At 36.8% G+C, this 23401-nt stretch overlaps 3 protein-coding genes across 4 annotated transcripts; all 3 read right to left on the reverse strand.

Annotated features, from left to right (window-relative positions):
* Positions 1 to 9624: 9624 nt before the first annotated feature.
* LOC149388432 (ubiquitin C-terminal hydrolase 12-like) lies at positions 9625 to 20110 on the reverse strand. Its single transcript, XM_089621510.1, has 5 exons — positions 19816 to 20110; positions 19562 to 19731; positions 11228 to 11693; positions 10966 to 11135; positions 9625 to 10199 (listed from the first exon to the last, which is right to left on the reverse strand). The coding sequence occupies exons 3-5, from the start codon at positions 11344 to 11346 to the stop codon at positions 9982 to 9984; spliced, it is 507 nt and encodes a 168-aa protein (XP_089477636.1). The 5' UTR covers positions 11347 to 11693; positions 19562 to 19731; positions 19816 to 20110; the 3' UTR covers positions 9625 to 9981.
* Positions 20111 to 20374: 264 nt separating this feature from the next.
* On the reverse strand, positions 20375 to 22003 carry LOC149388433 (putative pinoresinol-lariciresinol reductase 3). 2 transcript variants are annotated; one of them, XR_016300725.1, is made up of 3 exons: positions 21841 to 22003; positions 21520 to 21754; positions 20375 to 20830 (listed from the first exon to the last, which is right to left on the reverse strand). XR_016300725.1 is itself a non-coding variant. In XM_089623547.1 (2 exons), exons 1-2 carry the CDS (start codon positions 22001 to 22003, stop codon positions 21588 to 21590), a joined length of 330 nt encoding a protein of 109 aa, XP_089479673.1. In that variant the 3' UTR covers positions 21331 to 21587. The 2 variants fall into 2 exon arrangements, 1 of the variants encoding a protein (XP_089479673.1); XM_089623547.1 differs by lacking the exon at positions 20375 to 20830 and having other exon boundaries at positions 21331 to 21754.
* On the reverse strand, positions 21925 to 23027 carry LOC149388434 (putative pinoresinol-lariciresinol reductase 3). Its single transcript, XM_089623548.1, has 4 exons — positions 22764 to 23027; positions 22535 to 22669; positions 22119 to 22356; positions 21925 to 22044 (listed from the first exon to the last, which is right to left on the reverse strand). Exons 1-4 carry the CDS (start codon positions 22947 to 22949, stop codon positions 22025 to 22027), a joined length of 579 nt encoding a protein of 192 aa, XP_089479674.1. The 5' UTR covers positions 22950 to 23027; the 3' UTR covers positions 21925 to 22024.
* Between the last annotated feature and the right edge of the window lie 374 nt (positions 23028 to 23401).

The following is a 23401-nucleotide window of genomic DNA, read 5'->3' on the forward strand; positions in this document are numbered from 1 at the left end:
AGAGAGAAGGACGAGAGAGATAGTAGTGGAGATGAGAAGAAATGAGAGGAAAAAAAAACGCTAAGTATAGATATGAATGGGCGCGGGTAGTTAAAAAAATTTGAAAATTTCAGATTTTTTAACGCTCCTACAACGCTTATTCTAAGCGTTGTAGGAGCTCGCCGCGGCGAAGTGTCTTTCTCGCCGCGGCGAGATGATTCTACAACGCTTAGAATAAGCGTTGTAGGAGCCTCGCCGCGGCGAAACCAAATTCTCGCTGCGGCGAGAGTTACCCAGAAACGTCTCGCCGCGGCGAAAATGTGTCATCGCCGCGGCGAGGTAACCCTAGATGTCCTCGCCGCGGCAATATACAATTTCCGCCGCGGCGAGACCTTTCTACAACGCTTAAGTAAGCGTTGTAGAAGCCTCGCCGCGGCGAAGGCTAATTCCCGCCGCGGCGAGGAATACATTCACCGCGGCGGGAATTGTATGATGCCGCGGCGAGAGTATATGTCTGGAACATGGTGCTCTCGGTAAGTTTTTCGCCGCGGCGACGACCTGTTCCCGCCGCGGCGCAGGACTCTTGCCGCGGCGGGATTTGTACCTCGCCGCGGCGTGATATGTCGCCGCGGCGAACGCATATTTTTGCCGCGGCGAGGACATTCTACAACGCTTCTGGTAAGCGTTGTAGAATGTCTCGCCGCGGCGAAGTAGAAAGTTCGCCGCGGCGAGTGACACGAGACTGGTGATATAAATTCTCATTTCTGGTCTTTTTCACTTTGAACTCTCTCATAACCTCACTCGAAAAAATATTTCCAGTACCTTTTCTACTCATTCTAGAGCGTCCTCGTTTACTAGTCTCATCTACACATTCAAATCTTGTAAGTTCTTCTTTAACTTCTTCTAATTGTTGTTCTCTTGATAGTTTATACTAATTAGAATTGGTAATTTTTTGTATAATTAGGGTTTTTCTATGAATATGAGGAAGTGGATGTGGGAGAATAGATTGAATGAGATATATCGGAAAGGTGTAGATGAGTTTTGTGATTTTGCTAGAGAGAACATGGTAGATTTGAAATCTATTCGTTGTCCTTGTATTAAATGTGGAAATCATAGACATTTTTCGATTGATGTCGTTCGGACCCATTTGTTTGCATATGGAATAATGACCTCGTATCAAAGATGGTTCTACCATGGTGAGGTTTTTCGTTCTACGGCAAATGAGGATGATGTTGAAGATGATATTGATGATATGTGCGGCATGATGAATGATTTGGAGGACGATTTTGTTGAGCGACCGGAATTGTTTGAGTCCATGATGAATGATGCGGAGACACCATTATATGAAGGGTGTACAAGCTATTCGAAGTTGTCATTTTTAGTTACATTATTTCATTTGAAGGCGTCGGGGGGTTGGACTAACACTAGTTTTACTCTATTGTTGGAAACACTGAAAGAAGCATTTCCGAAAGACAATAAAGTACCTTTAAGTATGTATGAAGCAAGGAAGACTTTGGGTACATTAGGCATGAAGTACGAGAAATTCCATGCGTGCCCAAATGATTGTGTTTTATATAGACACGAGTATGAAGATCTAGATGAATGTCCGACGTGCAAAGAGTCACGGTGGAAGAAGGGTAAAATTCCATGTAACGGGGTTAAAGGAGTTCCAGTTAAGGTACATAAATTTTCATCACTTGATTAGGAAATACATGTAGCTCATATTCATTATTTATTACTGATTTTCGTTAAATATATTTCAGTCGTTATGGTACATTCCTCCAATGCCGCGCTTTCGTCGAATGTTTAATAGTGTCAAACACGCGAATAACATGGTTTGGCACTCCGAAAAGCGTATCGATGATGGTATGTTGAGACATCCTGCTGATGCTGCACAGTGGAAATCATTCGATTTAGAGTATAAGGATTTCAGTGTTGATACTCGAAATTTGCGCCTTGGTCTAGCTTCTGATGGAATGAACCCGTTCAGCATGATGAGCAGTAAATACAGTGTTTGGCCGGTTATACTTGTGAACTACAATCTCCCTCCAAAGCTATGTATGAAGAGAAAGTTCTTGATGTTAACGCTTTTGATTTCAGGACCGAATCAACCAGGAAATGATATTGATGTCTATTTGGCACCGTTGGTCGATGATTTGAAGATGTTATGGGAGAAAGGGATGGAAGTCAAAGACGCTTACCGTGGAGATTCGTTCAACTTAAGGGCAATGTTAATGTGGACTATTAACGATTTTCCGGCCTATGGAAACTTGTCAGGATACTCTGTGAAATGCTCGATTGGTTGTCCGATTTGCATGAAAGACACATCTTCCATCCGTTTGAAGCATGGTAAGAAAACTGTTTTTCTGGGTCATAGAAGATTCTTACCAAGAGATCACTCGTATAGAAGATTGAAACAAGCGTTTGATGGAAATTCAGAAGAACGACCCCCTCCTAGAATTTTGTCTGGTGAAGATGTCTATGAGATGGTTAAAAACGTCAATGAAGTGCTTGGGAAAAGAAAGCGGAGTGCTAGTACTAAAGAATCGTTCAAAGAGAATCCTTGGAAGAAGAAATCGATTTTCTACGACCTTCCTTATTGGAAGACACACTACGTCCGGCATTGTCTGGATGTTATGCACATCGAGAAAAATGTTTGCGAATCGCTTATTGGTACACTTCTTGATGATCCAAATAAATCGAAAGACGGAATACAATCTCGATTGGATCTCAAAGAGATGAATATAAGAAGCATTTTGCATCCCGAGGAGGGGGGTGGGAAAAAAACAAAATTACCACCGGCAAAGTACACTCTAGATCGAAAGGAGAAAAAGAAATTGTGTAACTGGTTTGCTTCTATTAAAGTCCCCGAAGGTCATTCGTCAAACTATAAGAGGTTCGTGTCTTTGAAAGATTTGAGACTTACTGGAATGAAGACGCACGACTGTCATGTGCTGCTACAACAAATGTTGCCTCTTGCTTTACGAGGAATTGTGCCAAAAGATGTGAGGTTTGCAATATCAAAGATATGTGTATTCTTTAACTCGATTTGCTCGAAGGTCATCGATCCAACTCGATTGGATTTAATGCAGTCAGAATTGGTGAAAACTCTGTGCTTGCTCGAAAAGATCTTTCCACCTTCGTTTTTCGACATAATGATCCACTTAACCGTCCACTTGGTACGTGAAGTGAAATTAGGAGGGCCCGTGTTTTTACGGTGGATGTATCCAATCGAACGTTATATGAAAGTGTTGAAAAGCTACGTGAAGAACTACAATAGGCCGGAAGGGAGCATAGTTGAAAATTACATAGCAGAAGAGTCGGTTGAGTTTTGTTCTGAGTATTTAGCTAAAACAGACGAAATTGGGTTACCCAAGAATACCAATTTTGATTCAAAAGCTCTATCTAAAGGTATTTTTTTTAACACTTTATTTGTTTATTTAAATTATATATGAACATTATTTAACACTTTATTTATTCAAAAGCAAGTCTCCATGTGCTACACAACGTTTCCGAGGTCAAGCCATTTGTGGATATTCATTTGAATGAGTTGAGAGTGAATAATCCAAAGAAGGGTAGAAATGAAAAATGGTTGCAAGAAGAGCACAACCGTTTGTTTCAGAACTGGCTTGGAAAACGCATATTTATAGAGGCAGGACATTCATCTACGTTGAGTAAACTATCTGGCGGGCCGTCCTCAATGGTTACAAGGTACACTACTTGGTCTGTTAATGGTTTTACATTTTACACAAGGGAACGAGACAACAAGCATCCCGTACAAAATAGCGGTGTTACATTATTTGCTGAAGCTTTACATGTTTCGTCGGCAAAAGATAAGAATCCAAAACATGCTTTTATGAAGTATTACGGATACATTGAAGATATTTGGGAACTTGATTATTGCGGGTTGCGAGTCGCATTATTCAAGTGCAAATGGGCAGACAATAATCACGTTAAAGTTGATAATGAAGGAGTTACAATTGTCGACTTTAGACGGATTGGCTACGAGAATGATTCATTTATTTTGGCTTCGCAAGCAAGTCAAGTGTTTTATGTTTCAGATCCAGCAAATCCTGAGTTATCGTTAGTGGTTCATATGAAAGCGAGAAACGGTAACGAAGAAGAAGACGAAGACATGTCTAGCATTCCTCCGTTCACATCAGGATTACCGCCAATTGATCAAGAGGTGGATGATTTTAATGATGACGATGTTTCACATCTACTTCGTAAGGATATAGATCCTACTTTTGTTTGATATTGAACATTTAGATAATGTATTTTCATTTTGGATTTTATGTTATTCTCCTGTGGACAACGTTATTTTTCATTCAAAATTTCTCTATACAATGTCATTTACATTAACATTACATTTCTCCGACATCGCCGCGGCTGAGTACAATTCTCGCCGTGGCAGGATCATCTCGCCGCGGCGAAATACAAATCCTGCCGCGGCGAGGACCCTTCTACAACGCTTTAACAAGCGTTGTAGAAACCTCGCCGCGGCAACGTATATTCCATGCCGCGGCGAGGATATCACGCCGCGGCGGGAATATTACCTCGCCGCGGCGAGACTAGATCTTAAAAAACACAGACTCTCGGTATAAAAAAATGAAAATCTCGCCGCGGCAAAATACAAATCCTGCCGCGGCGAGGACCCTTCTACAACGCTTAAAGAGGCGTTGTAGAAACCTCGCCGCGGCAACGTATATTCCATGCCGCGGCGAGGTCATTCCGCCGCGGCGGAAATATCAACTCGCCGCGGCGAGACAAGTTCTTAAAAAATACAGACTCTCGGTATAAAAAAAATCAAACTCTCGCCGCGGCGAGGTGATATTTTAGCCGCGGCGTAGATCACTCGCCGCGGCGGAAAATATACTGTGCCGCGGCGAGAATAGTCACGCCGCGGCGAGAAAGGTACCTAGCCGCGGCGAAGAAGCACTCTACCAGGTACTCATTCACTTTTTTGCAATGTTTAACCAATTCTCCAACTAAAAATGATCATTCCATTAAAATTTCTACAATAAATAAAACAAACCAAACGAGTCTCAAACACACAAATAAAACAAACCAAACGAGTCTCAAACACACAAATAAAACACACCAAGCGAGTCTTAAACTGAAACTTAAATTTAAAAAGAGTTTGAAATTTATATGGAAGAGTTGGTGTTGTTGGTTCTTGAAATTTACTCGTCATTCGGTGGTGGTGGTGGTGGGTTCGCCGGATATTGAGGAGGTGCCATATGCGGTGGCCACTGTGGTGGTGCGTACGGATAGTCGAAGTACTGAGGATATGGAAGAAATAACACCTGATTCTCTTGGTTGATGTCCCACCGAGAGTAGAGATCGTTCAACTGATTGATGTGAGAGGCGCCATACTCCGCTTGTTGGTGCATGTACTGTTGCGTGTGTTGGAACCCGCCGACGAGAGAGTTGGAGCAATGAGCAATGTAGTCGATGGTGGCGGGGTCGATTACCGGAGGCGCTGGTAAGCGCAATAGGGGCTCCGCTTCCCCCTCTTCACCCTCTTCCTCCGCTTCTTCCTCTTCCTCCGCTTGTGGATCCTCCCTAATCTTGTACCGCTCGATAATGGAATCCGTAATAGGCCCCATTGAACTGTGTATCGTATCCCTTTTCGAGCGTGGTACCCCCGCATTTGTACAAAGGCCGGTAATGATCGCCGGATATGGCAAACCGTGTCGTTCATTAGTATAGTCGAGTTTCTTCATCCAATTATAGATGAATCGACCGACGTTAATGGAAAGGCCTTTAACAATGCAGAACAACACCTGGATACGATCCTTGTCGAGAGTGGTGAAGTGCTTGATTGGATAGAGACGAGCGCAAACAAAGTATATCCACGCTTTAGCGATCCTGGTGAGTTGGTCACGCTTGAGTACCCTTTTTCCTTTTTCAGTGACCCAATCCTCTCCCGGAATGCACAACACCCGTGATATCTCCTCATGGCTGCAACTTCTTAGCCATTCTCGATAGCCCTCGTTCTCGAAAGGCACATCTGGGGTCCCAAGAAGATCGTTGATAGCTTCGATACTCATATCGACCGGTTTCCCACGGACCGTCACAACATCAGCTTGGGAGTCCGGCAAGTTTGCGTAGAATTCGTACACGAAGTTGACGTTCGAATCGAACTCGGGTACAGCACAATACCTCCCCCAATCATGACCAACTATGCTGTTGCGGATTTGCTTTCCTATATCCGACGTATTGCTTACATTGAATCCTCTCTCATGGATAATGTTACGCGGCAAGATTTTGTCGTAGCGTTCCTCTGCGACCTTGCTAGTAAAGATACTCGAGTTGTATTCCTCTTCGGGAGACTGTTGACGAGGTCGCTTGCTTTTTACTTTTCTCTGACCTCTGGAAGAGCTCGGAGCCTTGGAGGCCGTGTTTTTAGTTCGAGGCATTTTCAAGCTCCTACAAAACATAATCATAAACAATTATACAATTAACATATAACAAATTATATATCAATTCCAAGAATATATATTTAAGTACATGACAAATTAAAACAATTCCAACAATCACAAATAATTCATAAACAATTCGACCAATCACAAATTCATGAACAATTCGATCAATCACAAATTCATAAACAATTCAATCTCAACATTAATATACATAACCATTTTAACCACTAACCTATGTAACAATATGTCAAACACAATCCGGACATTTCAATTTAACTCAAATTCTCATTCAAATTCACTCACTCAAATTCCACTAACCTAAATTCACTCATTCAAATTCCACTAACCCAAACCCTAATTTCTTGTTCTAATAAGAGAAAATCAAACAAAACCCTAAATTTGTGAATTCAAAAAATCAAACTATATGCAATTCGGGTAAACAACAAGAAATCCATATCAACAACACCAAATTAAATCAATATACACCTTAAGAAACTTTTAAAATCATACCTTACAATGACACGGCAAGAGAGAGAGAGGCGCGAGAGGAAGCACGGCGAGGACTCGGCGAGAGAAAAGTGACGGCGAGGACGAGGCGAGAGAGAGTTGGCGGCGAGGACGAGGCGACGGCGAGATTTTGGGGCGGCGAGGACGTGGCGAGGGATTTTGAAAGAAAAAAACTGGAGAGAAGCGGCCGAAAATGGTTGTCTCGTGTGTGGGTATTGGAAAAAATGAGAAAAAAACTGAAAACGGCCTTTTATAGTGAAAACCTAAAAACTCTCGCCGCGGCGAAAATATGTCTTCGCCGCGGCGAGACGGTCCTACAACGGTTTCAATATCCGTTGTAGGAACATGTCGCCGCGGCGAGATACCTCACTCGCCGCGGCGAGACAGTTTCTTAAAAAACTGCTTGGCCACGGTATCCACCTCGCCGCGGCGGAGGATATTTCTAGCCGCGGCGAAATTAACTCGCCGCGGCGAGAAATACTTCTCGCCGCGGCGACATGAATCTACAACGCTTGTAACAAGCGTTGTAGAACTAGTCGCCGCAGCGATGTTTAAATTGTGCCGCGGCGAGACCAATCCTTCTACAACGCTTTTACAAAGCGTTGTAGAAAGTTCTCGCCGAGGCATAAATCACGTGGTGCCGCGGCGAGGATTCTACAACGGATAGTGTAAACGTTGTGGAAAATCTGAAATTTATGTACTTCTACAACGCTTAGCTTAAAGCGTTGTAGAAATTATCATATCCTACAACGCTTATCCATAAGCGTTGTAGAAACACCGAGATTCTACAACGCTTAGCCATAAGCGTTGTAGAAACACTATGTTTCTACAACGCTTATGTTAAGCGTTGTAGAATCCCTAGTTTCTACAACGCTTATGTTAAGCGTTGTAGAAAGTGGGTTGTATAATCCAACATTTGTAGTAGTGTAACCTCCAAAATAATTATGATAAAATATGTTTGAAGTTTGATCATACGGAGACGAACACATTCTGATCGTTTATGAGAAAGATAATCCTCAAACCATAATACATAGGATCCTGAAGAGAGAGAAAAGTGTTGAGAAAGCAAACATATTTTCTCATTGATTGAAATGATTGCAATTACAGAGTATAGAGTAGTTAAACCATTCTAACATTGCCCAGTAGTTCTATTTAACTCTTCTAACTAATCTGCCACGTAGCTTTATTCCATTGGTCTTATAGGATTGTGCCGGACTTGGATTTCCTTCGCGACCACCTTGTCTCTCTGACAAAAAAGAGTTTCCGTTCGATGTGCTTCGCTAGCATCACAGTGCTAATAAGGTTGTCGCACCATACTATAGGAGGCTTGGACATTGGGACTCGAAGTTCTGTCAAACCTCTACGCTTGATCGCAACATGGTTTGTTGTTTCTTGGATCGCCATGTGATGAGATTGTGACTTTGACGTTGACCTGCGATCATCATGGTCAGACGCCTAGTCGGCATCAAATCACTGCAGACCAAATTTTTGTGTGCCTTTGAGATATCTCAGGATTCGCAAATTTTACATCCCAATGCTCTTCACGGGTACATTAAATGAAGTGAAAAGGCTCTATTTAATATGGTAAGAGAGTTCAGGGCGAGTTATGATAACATATTGCATACATTGGTGTATGCATGCTCTTTGTTGTGGACATATTGGCTTTTTTGAGAAGATCACCGATGTACTAGCTTTGAGTGAGCAAAACGCCATTGATGGTGTAAGTGGCTTGAATCCCAAGGAAGCAGTCAGGCTCGCGGAGATCCTTTAAGGTAAAGGAATCATTGAGTTGCTGAACAAAGACTAGTCTGACTTGGCATTAGTGAAGCCAAAAGACTGCAATGCCTTTTGAAGCCTATCAAACCAGACTCTTGGAGTCTGCTTAAGACTGTAGAGAGCCTTTTCCACCTTACAAATTTGGTGCAGCGAGCCAAATTTTTTAAACTTTTGAAGATTAGCCATGTAAACCTCTTCTGTGATTTCACCATTTAGGAATGCGTAAACGACATCCAACTGTGAGATACGCCAGCCTTGGGTAAGAGCCAATGTAAGAATAACTCTAACTCGGGTCGGTTTGATGAATCTTGTATGGTTCATCATAGCAAATTTGTGTTCATTTATGTTAATAGTTTGCTAGACTTGCATGGTTTTCGAGGTTTTTTTTCTTCTTTCTATTGAAGAGTAGCGATTATTTTAAAACGAGAATTAATTGATATTCGTGTATTAGGCAAGTAGTTACATAAATTGTGGGATTTTAATTATCTTGGCTTTTTTATTATTATTATTTATGAAATTAAACAAAAGAATGGTATTTGGGTAAAAGGCTAGCAGTTAATAACATCATTATTTAACTAAAACTTTCAAAAGGTTGACCAAATTGAAATTGCAGCATTTCAATTTGGCTACTTTGTTAGAGTGCCAATAAAATTGTTTATAAATTGATGAAAAAACGGATAAATCTATGAACTAAAAAAGGAAACTTGTCCATTAAATCTTCAAACTTGCATCTGTGAGATTTTCTTAAGGACATAGATAACATATGGTACTCTTGTAATTAAATTAATTTGAGTAATCTACATATTAAACCCTTCCCATTTCATTTTTTCTGCAAAATAATACCCTCACTTTTCAATTGTGCAAAATAATACCCGAACATTTTAAATTCCTGCAAAATAATACCCTCTTCCATACTAAAGTTGAGAATTCTTTTACAATCATATCACATGGCTTATAAAAACTCATGATTTGATAACTTTAACTTAGCACATGCAAATACTTCTTATACACTATAAAAACTAAGTCCCCTCAGAAGCATAACATCTTAGTAGGAAAAAAAAAAGAAAAAAAAAAGAAGCATAGCATCAAAAAAATTGATTTAAAAAAAAATAATTATCAACAAAACTTAGCAATCTGCTTCTTTTGATTGAGACTCCGCTCCAAGATAAAAAAAACCGTCACTTGCTACTCCCCTGCAAGATAATGAAAAATCAAGCCCCAGTTATGGAAAGTTGACATTTGAACATTATGGACACCATATACAAAAACCCCATGAACATATTTTTTTTTTTTTTTAAGAGCTGGCATTCACTCGCTCTCGTTTGTCGCCTCCACTTTTCTCTCTTTTTTGGCCACACATCATGGTTTTAGAGACAGCAAGAAATTCCGCTTGGAAAATCAGGGTATCGTTCACGATAAATCCATTTGACTCATCGTGAAGATCCTCCAACGGCATAAGCTGAGTGAAGTGGCTGCACGGACTTTTGTTCGGGGGTTCAAAACATGAGCTCTCTGCAGCATATAAAAAAAGGATCCATTAGAATATGTAATGCTAAATAACCAATTTAAACGTTTCACATTGCTAAACGCCCAGTATCTTACAATATGTGGTTACGCGTATGCTCCGATGTAGAATTCTATTGTAAATGCTACTTCCTTATAAAATTGGGACCTCTACTACATAATTAGAGTGGTGTGATTAGCAATGGTCTAACGCCAAATATAAAAAAATGCTTATTATTTTTTAAGGAAATTATTCGACTACCGGGTTAATTTTTTTTTTTTTTCGAGAATATCTCATGTCTCATTATTATTCCAAGGATATTTTTTTAAAGCTTTTCCTGTTATATTTGACTTTTTTTTATTGTTTACCGTTTCCTTTAACTTTTTCTTGGTTGTTTACCGTCTAATTTCATATAACTATTAAATCATCTGAAAACTAAAAAAAAAATGAGGTTTTTATAGAATATTCAATAATTGAGGTATTCAGTGACTTATCATCTTTAAACGATATATGTGTGAAATTTTCCTTATTTTTTTTTAACTGTGAGTATCTGATTTTACCCAACTAAGCCCGCTAGTCTAAATCCTTGGGATCAATAGTAAAATGCATTTCTTTTGTTTTACAATTTTAGACACAAATTATAGCACTCAATTGGATTGTTTGGTATTGTGCATCAAATTATACATTTAGCTCGATTTTTTTAACACTACATTGGACATGCTCTTAGTAGGCAAATTTGGTAACAATTGCAACAAAAAAAAAGGGTGGACATACCTGTGCGCTCAAAGTGTTTGCCATTGATTTGATCGAGCACTCTCAGCTTATACTCTGCGTAAACCGACCCGCGAATTTCACCAAATGTCACCGGAGATAGCTCCAATACCATTGATCTTATAACTCTCATACTTCCTTCCGGAACGACTGTCGGAAGAATCGTAAACACCCTACAGAAACCCGGCACAACAACACTAATAATTATACCAAAAAAAAAAAAAAAAAACGCAAACACCAGAGAAAAACAAGACAAATCACGCACCACTTATTCGTTTTGTCCGAAGCGAAAACTTCGGACTTGTGCGATTCGTTCCCCAGCTTGGAGAAGTCCTTGATCACCCAAGTGAAGATTCGGTTGGTTATTTCTCTGCCCGTGAGCATCGAAACGCTCTCTACTTTGCCTCTGTACTCGATAACAAAGATTTCAACCCCGAATACGCACTCGCCTAGATGTGAAATGTAGCCTTTACAAGGATCCTCGAGAATCTCCAGCGGAAACGCTTTTGCAATTCCCGATTTGGTCTGAAGCCGGTTGAACCGGCTCACGGGATGGTCAGCATCTTCATCACCACAACGAGATACATTATTATTACGGAATCACTAGATACAGCATCTTCCTCGGTTTCTCCTATTTCGTTTGTGTTCGGTTCGTCCTCGGAATCCCATGGATTTTCTCCCACGGGCTTGAGTTCAACGTCTTTCAACTCTATTGTCGGTATCTTTTGAATCTAGTATACCAACAAAAAAAAAATTATGATCAAGTCAGCGAAACATTCTTCTTCTGATTCACTTTAATTATTGTTGAACACTGAAATCACATTGTGAACGATAAATTAACTTTTAATATTTTGTCCCTTCTTTTGGATTTAGGCTTATAGTTTAGTGGCACGAGAATGGAGATCATCTTCGATCAACATGAATACCATCATTTAGACAAAATTCTGTAAGTGCTCTAAATAGTGGATCATTTTATATGTGTTTTTCGATTTCACCAGAAGAAAGAAAGCTGATATATGAACCTTGAAGATTTCAATAGAATGGTACTGAATACAAGATAATCAAGGAATTCGAGAGACCCCAAACTCTCTCAGAAGGGTAGCGGTAAATGATTATTTCTAACCTCTATTTATAGACTAAGTGACAATCAACATATAAATTATATTTCCAGTCCTAACAAAAACATCTATAGTTCTGGACTATCTCACGAACCACGTATTAAATGAACATTTTGGAGCCAAAATTACCAAGACATGAGAAAAGGAAAGCAATTTTCTTTTGTGTTGTCATACATCTTTTGTGTTGTCATACATCTCTTGGCAACGTGAGTGTTGTCATTGTAACATAACCTTATCACATAATTATTAACCTTATCTCTTTCTGAAAAAAAAAAAAAAAAAAACTTATCTTTTGCAGCCTTTTTTTTTTCGCTTACCCCAATGCTTTTATCTTCTGCCAACTGAAATTTTTTTACATTTCATTCATGTCCCACCTCGTTTTATTAGTTATTTTGTTGGACATAACATTAAATGACATTTCACTCTAACCAAACAACTAATGGTTCGAATAGAATTAACCATGCAAGTGCCACTGTGAAGTTTCAAGACAGATGAATGTGAACTAAAATAAATATCCACTTTCTATTCAAAAAGCCATGTTTACGCATGAAACATTATATATAATACGACAACAATATATATATATATATATATATATATATACTCTCTTTTTTTTTCAACCCCTATGTGTGTGAATCAATGAGACTACAAGCTAGAGATATGACATGTGTGACTAGGGATTCTCTTTTGTGTTGTCATACATCTTTTGTGTTCTCATACATCTCTTGGCAACGTGAGTGTTGTCATTGTAACATTAATTATTAACCTTATCTCTTTCTGAAAAAAAAAAACTTATCTCCTGCAGCCTTTTTTTTTTTTTGCTTACCCCAATGCTTTTATCTTCTGCCAACCGAAATTTTTTACATTTCATTCATGTCCCACCTCGTTTTATTAGTTATTTTGTTGGACATACATAACATTAAATGACATTTCACTCTAACCAAACAACTAATGGTTCGAAATTCGAATAGAATTAACCATGCAAGTGCCACTGTGAAGTTTCAAGACACATGAATGTGAACTAAAATAAATATCCACTTTCTATTCAAAAAGCCATGTTTACGCATGAAACATTATATTAAATTAAAATAATTATTTTATCATATGCTTAATTATTTCAACTCATTTAATTGTTCACTTGATTAAAAAATATGATTATAAGTATATACTTGTAATGTGTAAACATATAAGATATATGTATGTCTATGGAATTTATGTATGGTATTATATATGTATTTGTGTTATTATAAACCAAACCATTAAAAAATTGTGTAGAGTTTATTATTATTATATGCACTATTCTTTGTGTAAAATTTCTATGTATATGAACTAAAACTGAAAAATCGTGCTGATATCGATATCTAACACCATTAGAAGTGTATTTAAACTTTAATGTGTGACCATTACCCTCAAAATCCTAATATCAAATATCAGCCAGTTTACTGGTTCTTGAAAGGAAAAAATAAAAAGGTCCAGACAAACCTATGTGTAATTGTGTTTTAGTCTTACTCTTAATACAAAATTTCTCTCTTTCCTAAATAACAAGTTTCAAAGCACAAAAAGGACACCATGCATGATTGCCAGTATAAGTGGGATGCAGAACATTCAACGAATTATTTTTTGTTTCAGCCATGAACTCAAATTATTAGTTTAAATTATATATATATATATATATATATATCAAAATTTAAAAGCAGATTCATAGATGAAGACAAAAGTCCCAATAGGACATATTTTTAACTGTAAATGTGTGAGTTGTCTATGCTTCTACTCGAGCATGATCAGCTTTTCGTTTGCTCAACTTGCTCTCCATATTTATTGTTTTGCGTGTATAGGCTCACAGTTTTTTTTTTTTTTTTTTTTTTTTTTTAATATAAGCTTATTGTTTCTCACGAATTAACAAGTAATAAAAGACAATTTAAAATAATGATTGCATAACCACAAGTTTCCCTATAAATAGACTTCATCCACAACAAGTTTTCATATCTCTCAAGTCTCAACAACATCACTGCGCTTCTCATCTCTCTCTCTCTCTCTCTCTCTCTCTCTCTCTCTCTCTCTCTCTCTCTCTTCCTATCTCTCCCTCTCTCTAAATTTGCCTATATCAAGTATCAACCACAAAAAGTTAATATCACGGCTAGAAGCATTTAAAAAAAATATTACCGCTACTCTCTCTCCCTCTCGCTTGATGTATATTTATATATATATATATATATATATATATATATACATACATATTTATTATATTTATGTTTGTGTTAATTAGAGGAGACATGGTGGTGTATGTTTATAGATGCTGACAGAAGATAGAGAGCACAGATGATTTGAAATGCATGGAAGCTATAGCATCTCACTCATTCGTACTCTCTATCTTTCTGTCGTCGTCACTTTGATATACAACATTATCACCTAAAGTCCCTCTGGTATAACTAGGTGTTTTTTAATCTAAATTTTCTTTATTTTTTTTATCTACTGTGTTATATTGTTCGTGGGGTATTTTTATGGTAGTAGAGTTAATCTTTTGCTTTTAATACAGACGCATTGATTTTAAAATTTTGCCGATCTACATACATCTCTAGGGTTTTCATTTGTATATGTATATTTCTAGGGCTGACCTCTAATTTCAGCGTGGCATACAATTTACAGATTCTCATTTGATTACGAGTGTATCAATGATCAAGTTCATTTCGTATTTCTGATGCGTGATTTTCCTACTGAAAGCTAGTTTTGAAAATCCACTCTTTCCATTTAATGTTTTGAATACCTTTTTATTTTACTTTATCCTGACAGATTATTGCAATCCGTATATTTATTCAACTGTTAAGATATATCAGAAGAAATAATTCACCCATACAAATAACATGAGTTCTGTTATGAACTAGTATTTTTTTTAGCTACTACAAAACAAAAGCTTTGTTTGGCTTAGTTTAAGTGTTGTATATGTAATTTTGAGATGTTCTTTTCAATATCATCTGTATCAGTGTGCATACATTGGAATGTTTGGAATCTATTTAGTGGCAAGTGTTTCGTCACGTTTTATCGAAAAAGGGTGTTTTGATGTCTGATGTCATAATTATTAAAAAGAAGAAGAAGAAATTTGAAGTCTCATTATGTACATTTTTTATTTATTAGAAGCAAAAATAACTTCCAGTTTATTGCAAACCCTAAACCTACATTATTAGCTATATATAACAAAAAACAGAATATAAGCAAAATAATATATATATCTATGTATGGATTATATGTAATTTCTGCAGATTCAAAACCCTAGAATTGGAGAACGGTGGTGACCGAAAAGCCCTTTTGGAATGGTGGTGACCGGAAAAACCCTTTTGTAGGAACGATGTGATGAAATCAAGTGTGTCTTATTTGGTGAAAGCCAATATCATTCTTCAATAATCTTACCAGCTATTGTAACTTTGGACGATTACAGTTAATGTCGCCACAAACATTATACGACAAATTGGAAGAATGTATATGGGACTGAATGCAAATTAAGATGTTTTTTTAAGTCTTTATCTTTCTGTGAGAGTGTTTTTGAGGGATATAACTTTTTATGATGCCTTTTTATCAAGGGATATACTTGCAAACATGGATTTAAATGTCGCCGAAATTCTCCGATTTTCGCCGGCGGTGTCGTTTTCGTCGGGAAAACGGCCGACGAACTCATGAAAGTCGTTTTTCCATGTTATTTCGTTTGATTTTCTCTGAAAATGACATGCCGTTTGTCCATGTTATGTCGTTTTCGGCTTGAAACTATAAACTCATTCTGGAAAAAAAATGGCGGAAGCAAAATGAGGAAGAAGAAGATGAGAGAGGGGAGAGGAGAGAGACGAAGTGAGAAGAGGGAGAGAGAGGAGAGAGAGAGAGAGATAGACCTGACCATTCTGGGGCTTGGACGATTAGTTTAGAAGTTCGCGACCACATTCTGGTATTTGTTTGATTACTCAGTGGTTTTCGTTAGCTTATGAATTCAATGCGTTCATTGTTATAAATGATCATCGATCTCTCGATTTGAACCTTTTTAGCAGATGTATATAGAGTTGACTAAGGCTCTTTGGTTCAAATTATCTACCATTGTAACATTTTTCATTGCTAAAATTTGAAACTTGTATTCTATTTTGTGTTGACCAAGAAAAATATGTGGTAATGAGTAAAAGTGAGGAATTATTTTGGGAGTTTTTTCACAACATTTATCAATTTTTTCGTTATCTTTCTTTTTATATGACTTTTTATAATATATTTTTATCTTATCTAATAGTGTCGTTATTTTCATTTTTATTTTTTGAAAGCTAAAGTTCTTTGTTTGTTGGAAGAGAATTCAACACATCCTCTTTTCTTCCCGTACTAAAAGCTAAAACAAACAAAAGGTTGTTTTCTTCTTTTATTTTCATCTCACTTTAATGCATATGAATAACCTCCTCAATGTTTTAAAGGCTATAGTTTATTCCCTGAAGTGTAGCTATCAGCATTTTCTTTCATATGTTGATGAGGGCTATCAGAAATTGATATTTAGACTTGTCTATTTTATTTTATTTTTAGTATGGAAGTTTCAAATTCAAATATATTTTACAAGCATGTGATGATGCATTAAAGGGAGAAAAGCAATTCATAAAAAAAAATTCCAACAGTACTTTCAAACAAACATTTCTTAGAACTTTTTTTTTCAGATGGTCAAATATTGGAAATTTGTCTCGCATAAAAAAAATTGGTATTGGAAATGGAAAACAGGTGTGTATAGAATCTCTACAACATCACAAAATTCCAACAAGAACAAGAGTAACAACCTTTTTAATTTTTCCAAGCAAAAACTATCCTTTTGTTTTCCGTTAATTTCTCCATCCATCGTCACAATCCACGAATTAATTAAAGTTCAAATTACCAAAATCAATAGAAAATAATCCACGAAAGTGGGTCCATATTTTGTATTATTATTTGTTTTATAGCTTTTTTGCGACCAATTGATTGTGTCACGAATCAAAGCACTTGAAGAGTTAATGCTCATCTGTGTATCTGTGTTTCATTGGTAAAAGATCATTCAATGCAAGAGCAGAGAAACTGGTATGCTTGTTAAGTTGTAATTATATACTTGTATATATATGTACATAAATATATATATATAAAAAACAATTAATGTCCAAATATTAGTTTTCAAAGTGTGTCTGAGCGCAATTATAATAAAATCAACCCAAATCTTTCTTAGCAGAGACATATTAGCAATATAGTGAAGTGATGATCAAATGAGTTGTTTCTTTTGGCTATCTTCATCATAGTTATAACTGATAGTAATTATTGAAGAAGAATGTGTTTGAGCTTTAGAGGGTAGTAATAATAAAAAATATGTTTCTTTTCTGAATGAGACAAAAGCGTGGGGTTTCACACTTGTTTTATAGGGCTTCATGTATGTGTATGTATTCAAATTAAAATGTCTCAGTTTAAAGTATATAGTTTGTTAGAACTTAAAAGGCTGGCTATGTGTTGGTGAATTAGGTGAAGTTTTTTTTTTTCTTTCTCTAGAGAGGTTACATTACCATAGCTAGCTTCAAAGCAATATATACACTGATAAGGACTTACTGTTTAATTCTTGAATAAAAACTTAAGTTTAAAAGATGTACAGTGCAATGTTACGATAATTAGTTAGACTGTACCGTACGAAGGGAATGTATGAATATATGGTATTAAAAAAAGATAGTGAAAGTAAAGACAAAAAAACATTGGCTATGCTATGCCATATATGTAATTGAAATTTTAAATTTCTTATTATTTTGTTTTGCTTTACTAGCTCTGTATTCAAAACTTGGTCAAAGATTGATCACTTGACATGTAACTTCACTTTCTAGTTTTTAGACTCCATTCTTTGCTTGCTTAATATGCATAGTCGGTTGCAACAACTACAGAAAATGGACATGCTTTACCTTAAAAATATGAACGGGTATCTCCTATTTGGCTGAGATTCATTTTTCCGAAATGGTTAGAGAAGAAAAATTAACAGCTTAAAATTTAGCCGAAACATTTTTTTAAATTAATTGAATCTCGATGACAGTGTTGTCACAGATGTTTTTGCGAATAAATAAGCCAAATATTCGTGTCATTTATTTTGATTATTTAACTATCTTTGACAACAATGCCGCTAGAACAATTTAATGAATATCTCTTCAGCAACATTGTCGTTGAATAATGTAAAATATGCGGCGATACCTAAACATGAAAGACAAAGAGATTTATAACTAATTAAGTCTGTTTACACTTAAGGATTTTAATGTAGCATACGTTTTATATATATTTTTTTTAGCCGTTATGTTGATATGACATTGATTCAAACCAACTCCTCCCACACGGTATATCATCAAGTATAGTGCAAAATCTTCTCGAATCACACTGTAAATACAATATGTATAGTATCAGGCCAAATTTGGTGTGTTACTATATCACACGACCAAAAAAAAAAATATATATTTTAGTTTTAGTTGATTATCAATTTCACTACCAAACCAACTTTATTTTACTATTTTATTGATTTTAATAATATAGTAATGAAGGATAGTATTTTTAGTGTGAAATTTAGTGTTGTGATTGGAGTTGAAAAAAAAAAAATTGGCGCTAAAAGAAGATTTTGAAATTGAAAGAGATGGTATTCAGAATTTCAGATTTTTAACAAAATAATATTTATACTCTCTCTGATTTTTATTTTAACAAAATAGCGCTAAAGGTGTTTTTATTTTATTTTATATAAATGTGACATTTTGCTTAATGTTTTTCCTCTCTTTTGTTATGGGTGGCGAACAACACAACTTAGTCTCAACTTCTTGAGGAAAACGCCGGAAACTCACAAGCTCGAAGCTTCATAGCACAGACATTTAATTCTAGATTTAATCAAGGCAAGTCAATTTTTTTTATGAGAAGTACTGAACCTATTAGCAGTGTTGTTGAACTGAACAAAAAAAAATCATTTTTATTTTTAATTTATAATCACTTCATAATTCGACTGGTATTTCAATCTTTTATTGGCTGTGTACATATTGACAGACAAAATTAGTACAACATATAGAATAGTTGACTTTTTTTATTGTTTACCGTTTCCTTTAACTTTTTCTTCGTTGTTTTTACCGTCTAATTTCATGTAACTATTAAATCATCTGAAAACTAAAAAAAAGAGGTTTTTATAGAATATTCAATAATTGAGGTATTCAGTGACTTATCATCTTTAAACGATATGTGTGAAATTTTCCTTATTTTTTTTAACTGTGAGTATCTGATTTTACCCAACTAATTAAGCCCGCTAGTCTAAATCCTTGGGATCAATAGTAAAATGGATTTCTTTTGTTTTACAATTTTAGACACAAATTATAGCACTCAATTGGATCGTTTGGTATTGTGCATCAAATTATACATTTAGCTCGATTTTTTTAACACTACATTGGACATGCTCTTAGTAGGCAAATTTGGTAACAATTGCAACAAAAAAAAAAGGGTGGACATACCTGTGCGCTCAAAGTGTTTGCCATTGATTTGATCGAGCACTCTCAGCTTATACTCTGCGTAAACCGACCCGCAAATTTCACCAAATGTCACCGGAGATAACTCCAACACCATTGATCTTATAACTCTCATACTTCCTTCCGGAACGACTGTCGGAAGAATCGTAAACACCCTACAGAAACCCGGCACAACAACACTAATAATTATACATAAAAAAACAAAAAAAAAACAGGGAAAAACAGGACAAATCACGCACCACTTATTCGTTTTGTCCGAAGCGAAAACTTCGGACTCGTGCGATTCGTTCCCCAGCTTGGAGAAGCTATTGATCACCCAAGTGAAGATTCGGTTGGTTATTTCTCTGCCCGTGAGGATCGAAACGCTCTCTACTCTGCCGCTGTACTCGATAACAAAGATTTCAACCCTGAATACGCACCCGCCTAAATGTGAAATGTAGCCTTTACAAGGATCCTCGAGAATCTCCAGCGGAAACGCTTTTGCGATTCCCAATTTGGTCTGAAGCCGGTTGAACCGGCTCACGGGATGTTCAGCATCTTCATCACCGCAACGAGATTACATTATTATTACGGAATCACTAGATAATATATTCAATAGAATGGTACTAAATAATATATTCACCAGAAGAAGAAAAAAAAGCTGATAAGAACCTTGAAGAAAAAAAAGCTGATAAGAACCTTGAAGATAATATATTCAATAGAATGGTACTAAATACAAGATAATCAAGGAATTCGAGAGACCCCAAACTCTCTCAGAGGCTAAGCCTTGCACAAAGGTAAATGATTAATTCTAACCTCTATTTATGAACCAAGTAACAATCAACATATAAATTATATTTCCAGTCCTAACAAAAACATCTATAGTTCTGGACTATCTCACGAGCCACGTATTAAATGAACATTTTGGAGCCAAAATTACCAAGACATGAGAAAAGGAAAGCAATTTTTTACCAAGAGCATCATCATCAGGACATGTAAACATCCATTTATAATTCATAAAGAATAATAAGAAAAAAGTTATGGAAGGAAATTCATACACACAGCATACCTCGGGAAAACCAATGAACATGGGCAATGAATTTACACTCCTTGCAACAGTATGCACAGATTCGCGGGTCCCACTCAAGCTCGCACACGTCACACCGAGGACGAATCGGTCCACTTGGCAGTTGTCCCACAAGCTCCCAGTCACGGAATAGATCTTGTCCACGAAGAAGAGGACGACGTATGCGATGGTCCGGTCACAGGCTGACCCTGCAGGGACGGCCGATAAGACCTTAATATCCTTGGGCCTTTTATTATTTACTGTAGGGTTAAATTGTTCGGCCCAAGGATTAATATATCGATACCGAGGTTTTGATTTTTTTGATATATCGAGTTTTGATTTTTTTGATATATCGACTACCGACGGATATATCGATGGATATCCTATAACAATTTCATTACCGATTACCGATTACCGATTATACCGAACCGATTGATATCTCGACAGAAATTTTATAACATAATATAATTGAAAAAACTCAAAATATATATAAGTCTCCAAATCCTAATATATTTTAAAAATAAAAAATTATGATAAGTTATATGCATATATATATATGTATATTCAAAGCTTTATATATATATATATATATATATATATATATATATATATATATCTATCTATCTATCTATTTGTATTATATATAATATACATAAGAAATATTGATAATAAATAAATAAAAGATATATAAAAAAAAGATACTGTTGAATTAAATCACCACATCATGTCATCAAGAACACAGTTGAATTCATTTTTTTTTTATAAAGAAACTTAAATTTCTTATTAATATCTCACTCCCGCCCGGAGGCAGGAGACGGAATAGAGAAAATTCCATTGCTGCATAGAAGGAAAAGAGCCAACGCCTCACCAAAAAAAAAATACAACAAAGTTGACTAACCATAATCGGTGTGTTTTCTACAACTCGGCCACTTTGTACCACAAAAAATCGTTCCGCTAAGAACTTGCTCACACAAGCGTGTCTAAAAATTCACTTATGGTTGTGTGCCTCACTTCTGGGTACAGCTTGGTCCCATCTACCCCGCCAAAGGCCTCGATTTCAAAGTATGTTTGGTCTCCTTTCACGAAAGCCGAGTACACAAAAACCATCTCCATTTTCTGAGGATATTGGGTCTCTGCATATAACCCTCAAAATTGATTCACATTGTCATAGAAACACCCACTGAAAATTAAAATAAAAAAAATTCCAAATTTTCATTACCGTGAATCCTCCGAAGAAGCTCTTGCTCCGAAACGAAAACCTTTTCAAGCTTCTTCCCAATCTTGCCCTCCCAAATCCCGACCAGCTCGTTCATCGAATACACATTCCCCGGAGGCCTCAAATACACCACCTTGTTCAACGCTCGCGGGTCGTCCACCGCCATTATCGTGAATGCAGCCACGTCTCACTCGCTCACAAACACGCCTGCCAAGGAAAAAAAACACCGTTAATCATAAAACAGTCATTCAACTGAATCCACAGGCTTTCCGTGCTATCACCTTTGGCGGTTCCGTCGCCAAAGATAGTGACACAGTCCCTCGGAGGAGAGCTCAGACCGGGCTGGACGAGCGAGGGAAGGAACATCCTCATGAAGTAGTTGCAGCATATATAAGTGTAGGGAATTCCCAGGGATTCGATCAGGCGGCGAATCTTGGCTTTTCTCGAGTAGAAACCGCCATCAATATCGGAAACTCGAGCCCGATCTGGATCAACTCCGAATTCAGACGGAATAAACCTCTATCAAATTACAAAAACAATGAAGACTAATCAAACAAAGTTCACTTCACCTAGGACCCAAAATCTGTCAATCATTCACAATTCGATTCACCTTTAACATAAGGGAAAATCCGTGGAACTGAAATTCTCATAATTAATCACGACTGAGATAGAAGAGAAAGAGAAAAGCGAAACTGACCTTGATCGAACCAGATTGGTTGATGACTTTGATCAGAAGCTTCTGAGAGAGAGCTTCCTTGCTCGGTACTGCGGAGATTACGACATCCACTTGCTTCACGGCCTCGACCAGACTCTGCTCGTCCTCCAGAGAACCCTGACCGATACATAGTGAGCGAGATAGCCAAAATGCTTCCAAATAATACATATATATAGAGAGAGAGAGAGGAGAGAAAGAGAGAGGTAGTGACCTTGAGGATGGTAAGTCCGGCGGCGGAGAGGGATCGGAGTGAATCGGCGGCGAGGGAGAAGGAAGATGACCTACCGAGAGCGAAGGTGGGATGAGATGATCGGAGGCTGAACTCGGCCAAATGCCTTCCCAGACGCCCCGTCGCTCCGACGATCAGAATTCTATTCTTCTGCTTCTGCTCCTCCATTTTCGGCTGTCAATGGTGGCTCTCAGTAAGCTATGCTCGCAAGTCGTGTGCCAAAACGACGTAAATACAAATAAAACGACATGCGAGTGAAAAATGACGATCTAAGTTTTGAATAAGTATCCTTTAAAATTGGATTTTTTTTTTTGTGTCTCATTTCACATTTATTACAAAATTCGTCTCTTTTTTTTAATGTAAAATTTTATGCAAATATAAGTTATTTTTAAAATAAAAAATGGCATAAAAGTTTACCGATCTCAAAATAGGGACGCAATAAATATCATTTTCTCTAAAATATATACAAAATATGATGCATTAACAAATATAAAAGGACATAAAAAATTATTATAGGTTAATTAATGCCATTTTTTCTTAAATGCGTTCCTTTTAAGATGGTAGACTTTTATGTCCTTTTACATTTTTTATTCTTCTAGTAATACCCTATATTTTATAAG

Source organism: Urtica dioica, chromosome 8 (assembly GCF_054948205.1).
Source record: "Urtica dioica subsp. dioica isolate 48M chromosome 8, U.dioica_male_clone48M_v1_H2, whole genome shotgun sequence".
Classification (NCBI taxonomy): Eukaryota; Viridiplantae; Streptophyta; class Magnoliopsida; order Rosales; family Urticaceae; genus Urtica; species Urtica dioica.

Coding starts and splice junctions, on each gene's coding strand:
- LOC149388432 (XM_089621510.1), bottom strand. CDS start 11,346: ATGCTCACGGGCAGAGAAATAACCAACCGAATCTTCACTTGGGTGATC. Junction 11,136..11,227: donor TCGGACAAAACGAATAAGTG/GTGCGTGATTTG, acceptor GGGTTTCTGTAG/GGTGTTTACGATTCTTCCGA. Junction 10,200..10,965: donor CAAACACTTTGAGCGCACAG/GTATGTCCACCC, acceptor TATATGCTGCAG/AGAGCTCATGTTTTGAACCC.
- LOC149388434 (XM_089623548.1), bottom strand. CDS start 22,949: ATGGAGGAGCAGAAGCAGAAGAATAGAATTCTGATCGTCGGAGCGACG. Junction 22,670..22,763: donor CCGGACTTACCATCCTCAAG/GTCACTACCTCT, acceptor TGTATCGGTCAG/GGTTCTCTGGAGGACGAGCA. Junction 22,357..22,534: donor ACCAATCTGGTTCGATCAAG/GTCAGTTTCGCT, acceptor GTAATTTGATAG/AGGTTTATTCCGTCTGAATT.
- LOC149388433 (XM_089623547.1), bottom strand. CDS start 22,003: ATGGCGGTGGACGACCCGCGAGCGTTGAACAAGGTGGTGTATTTGAGG. Junction 21,755..21,840: donor GCTTCTTCGGAGGATTCACG/GTAATGAAAATT, acceptor GGTTATATGCAG/AGACCCAATATCCTCAGAAA.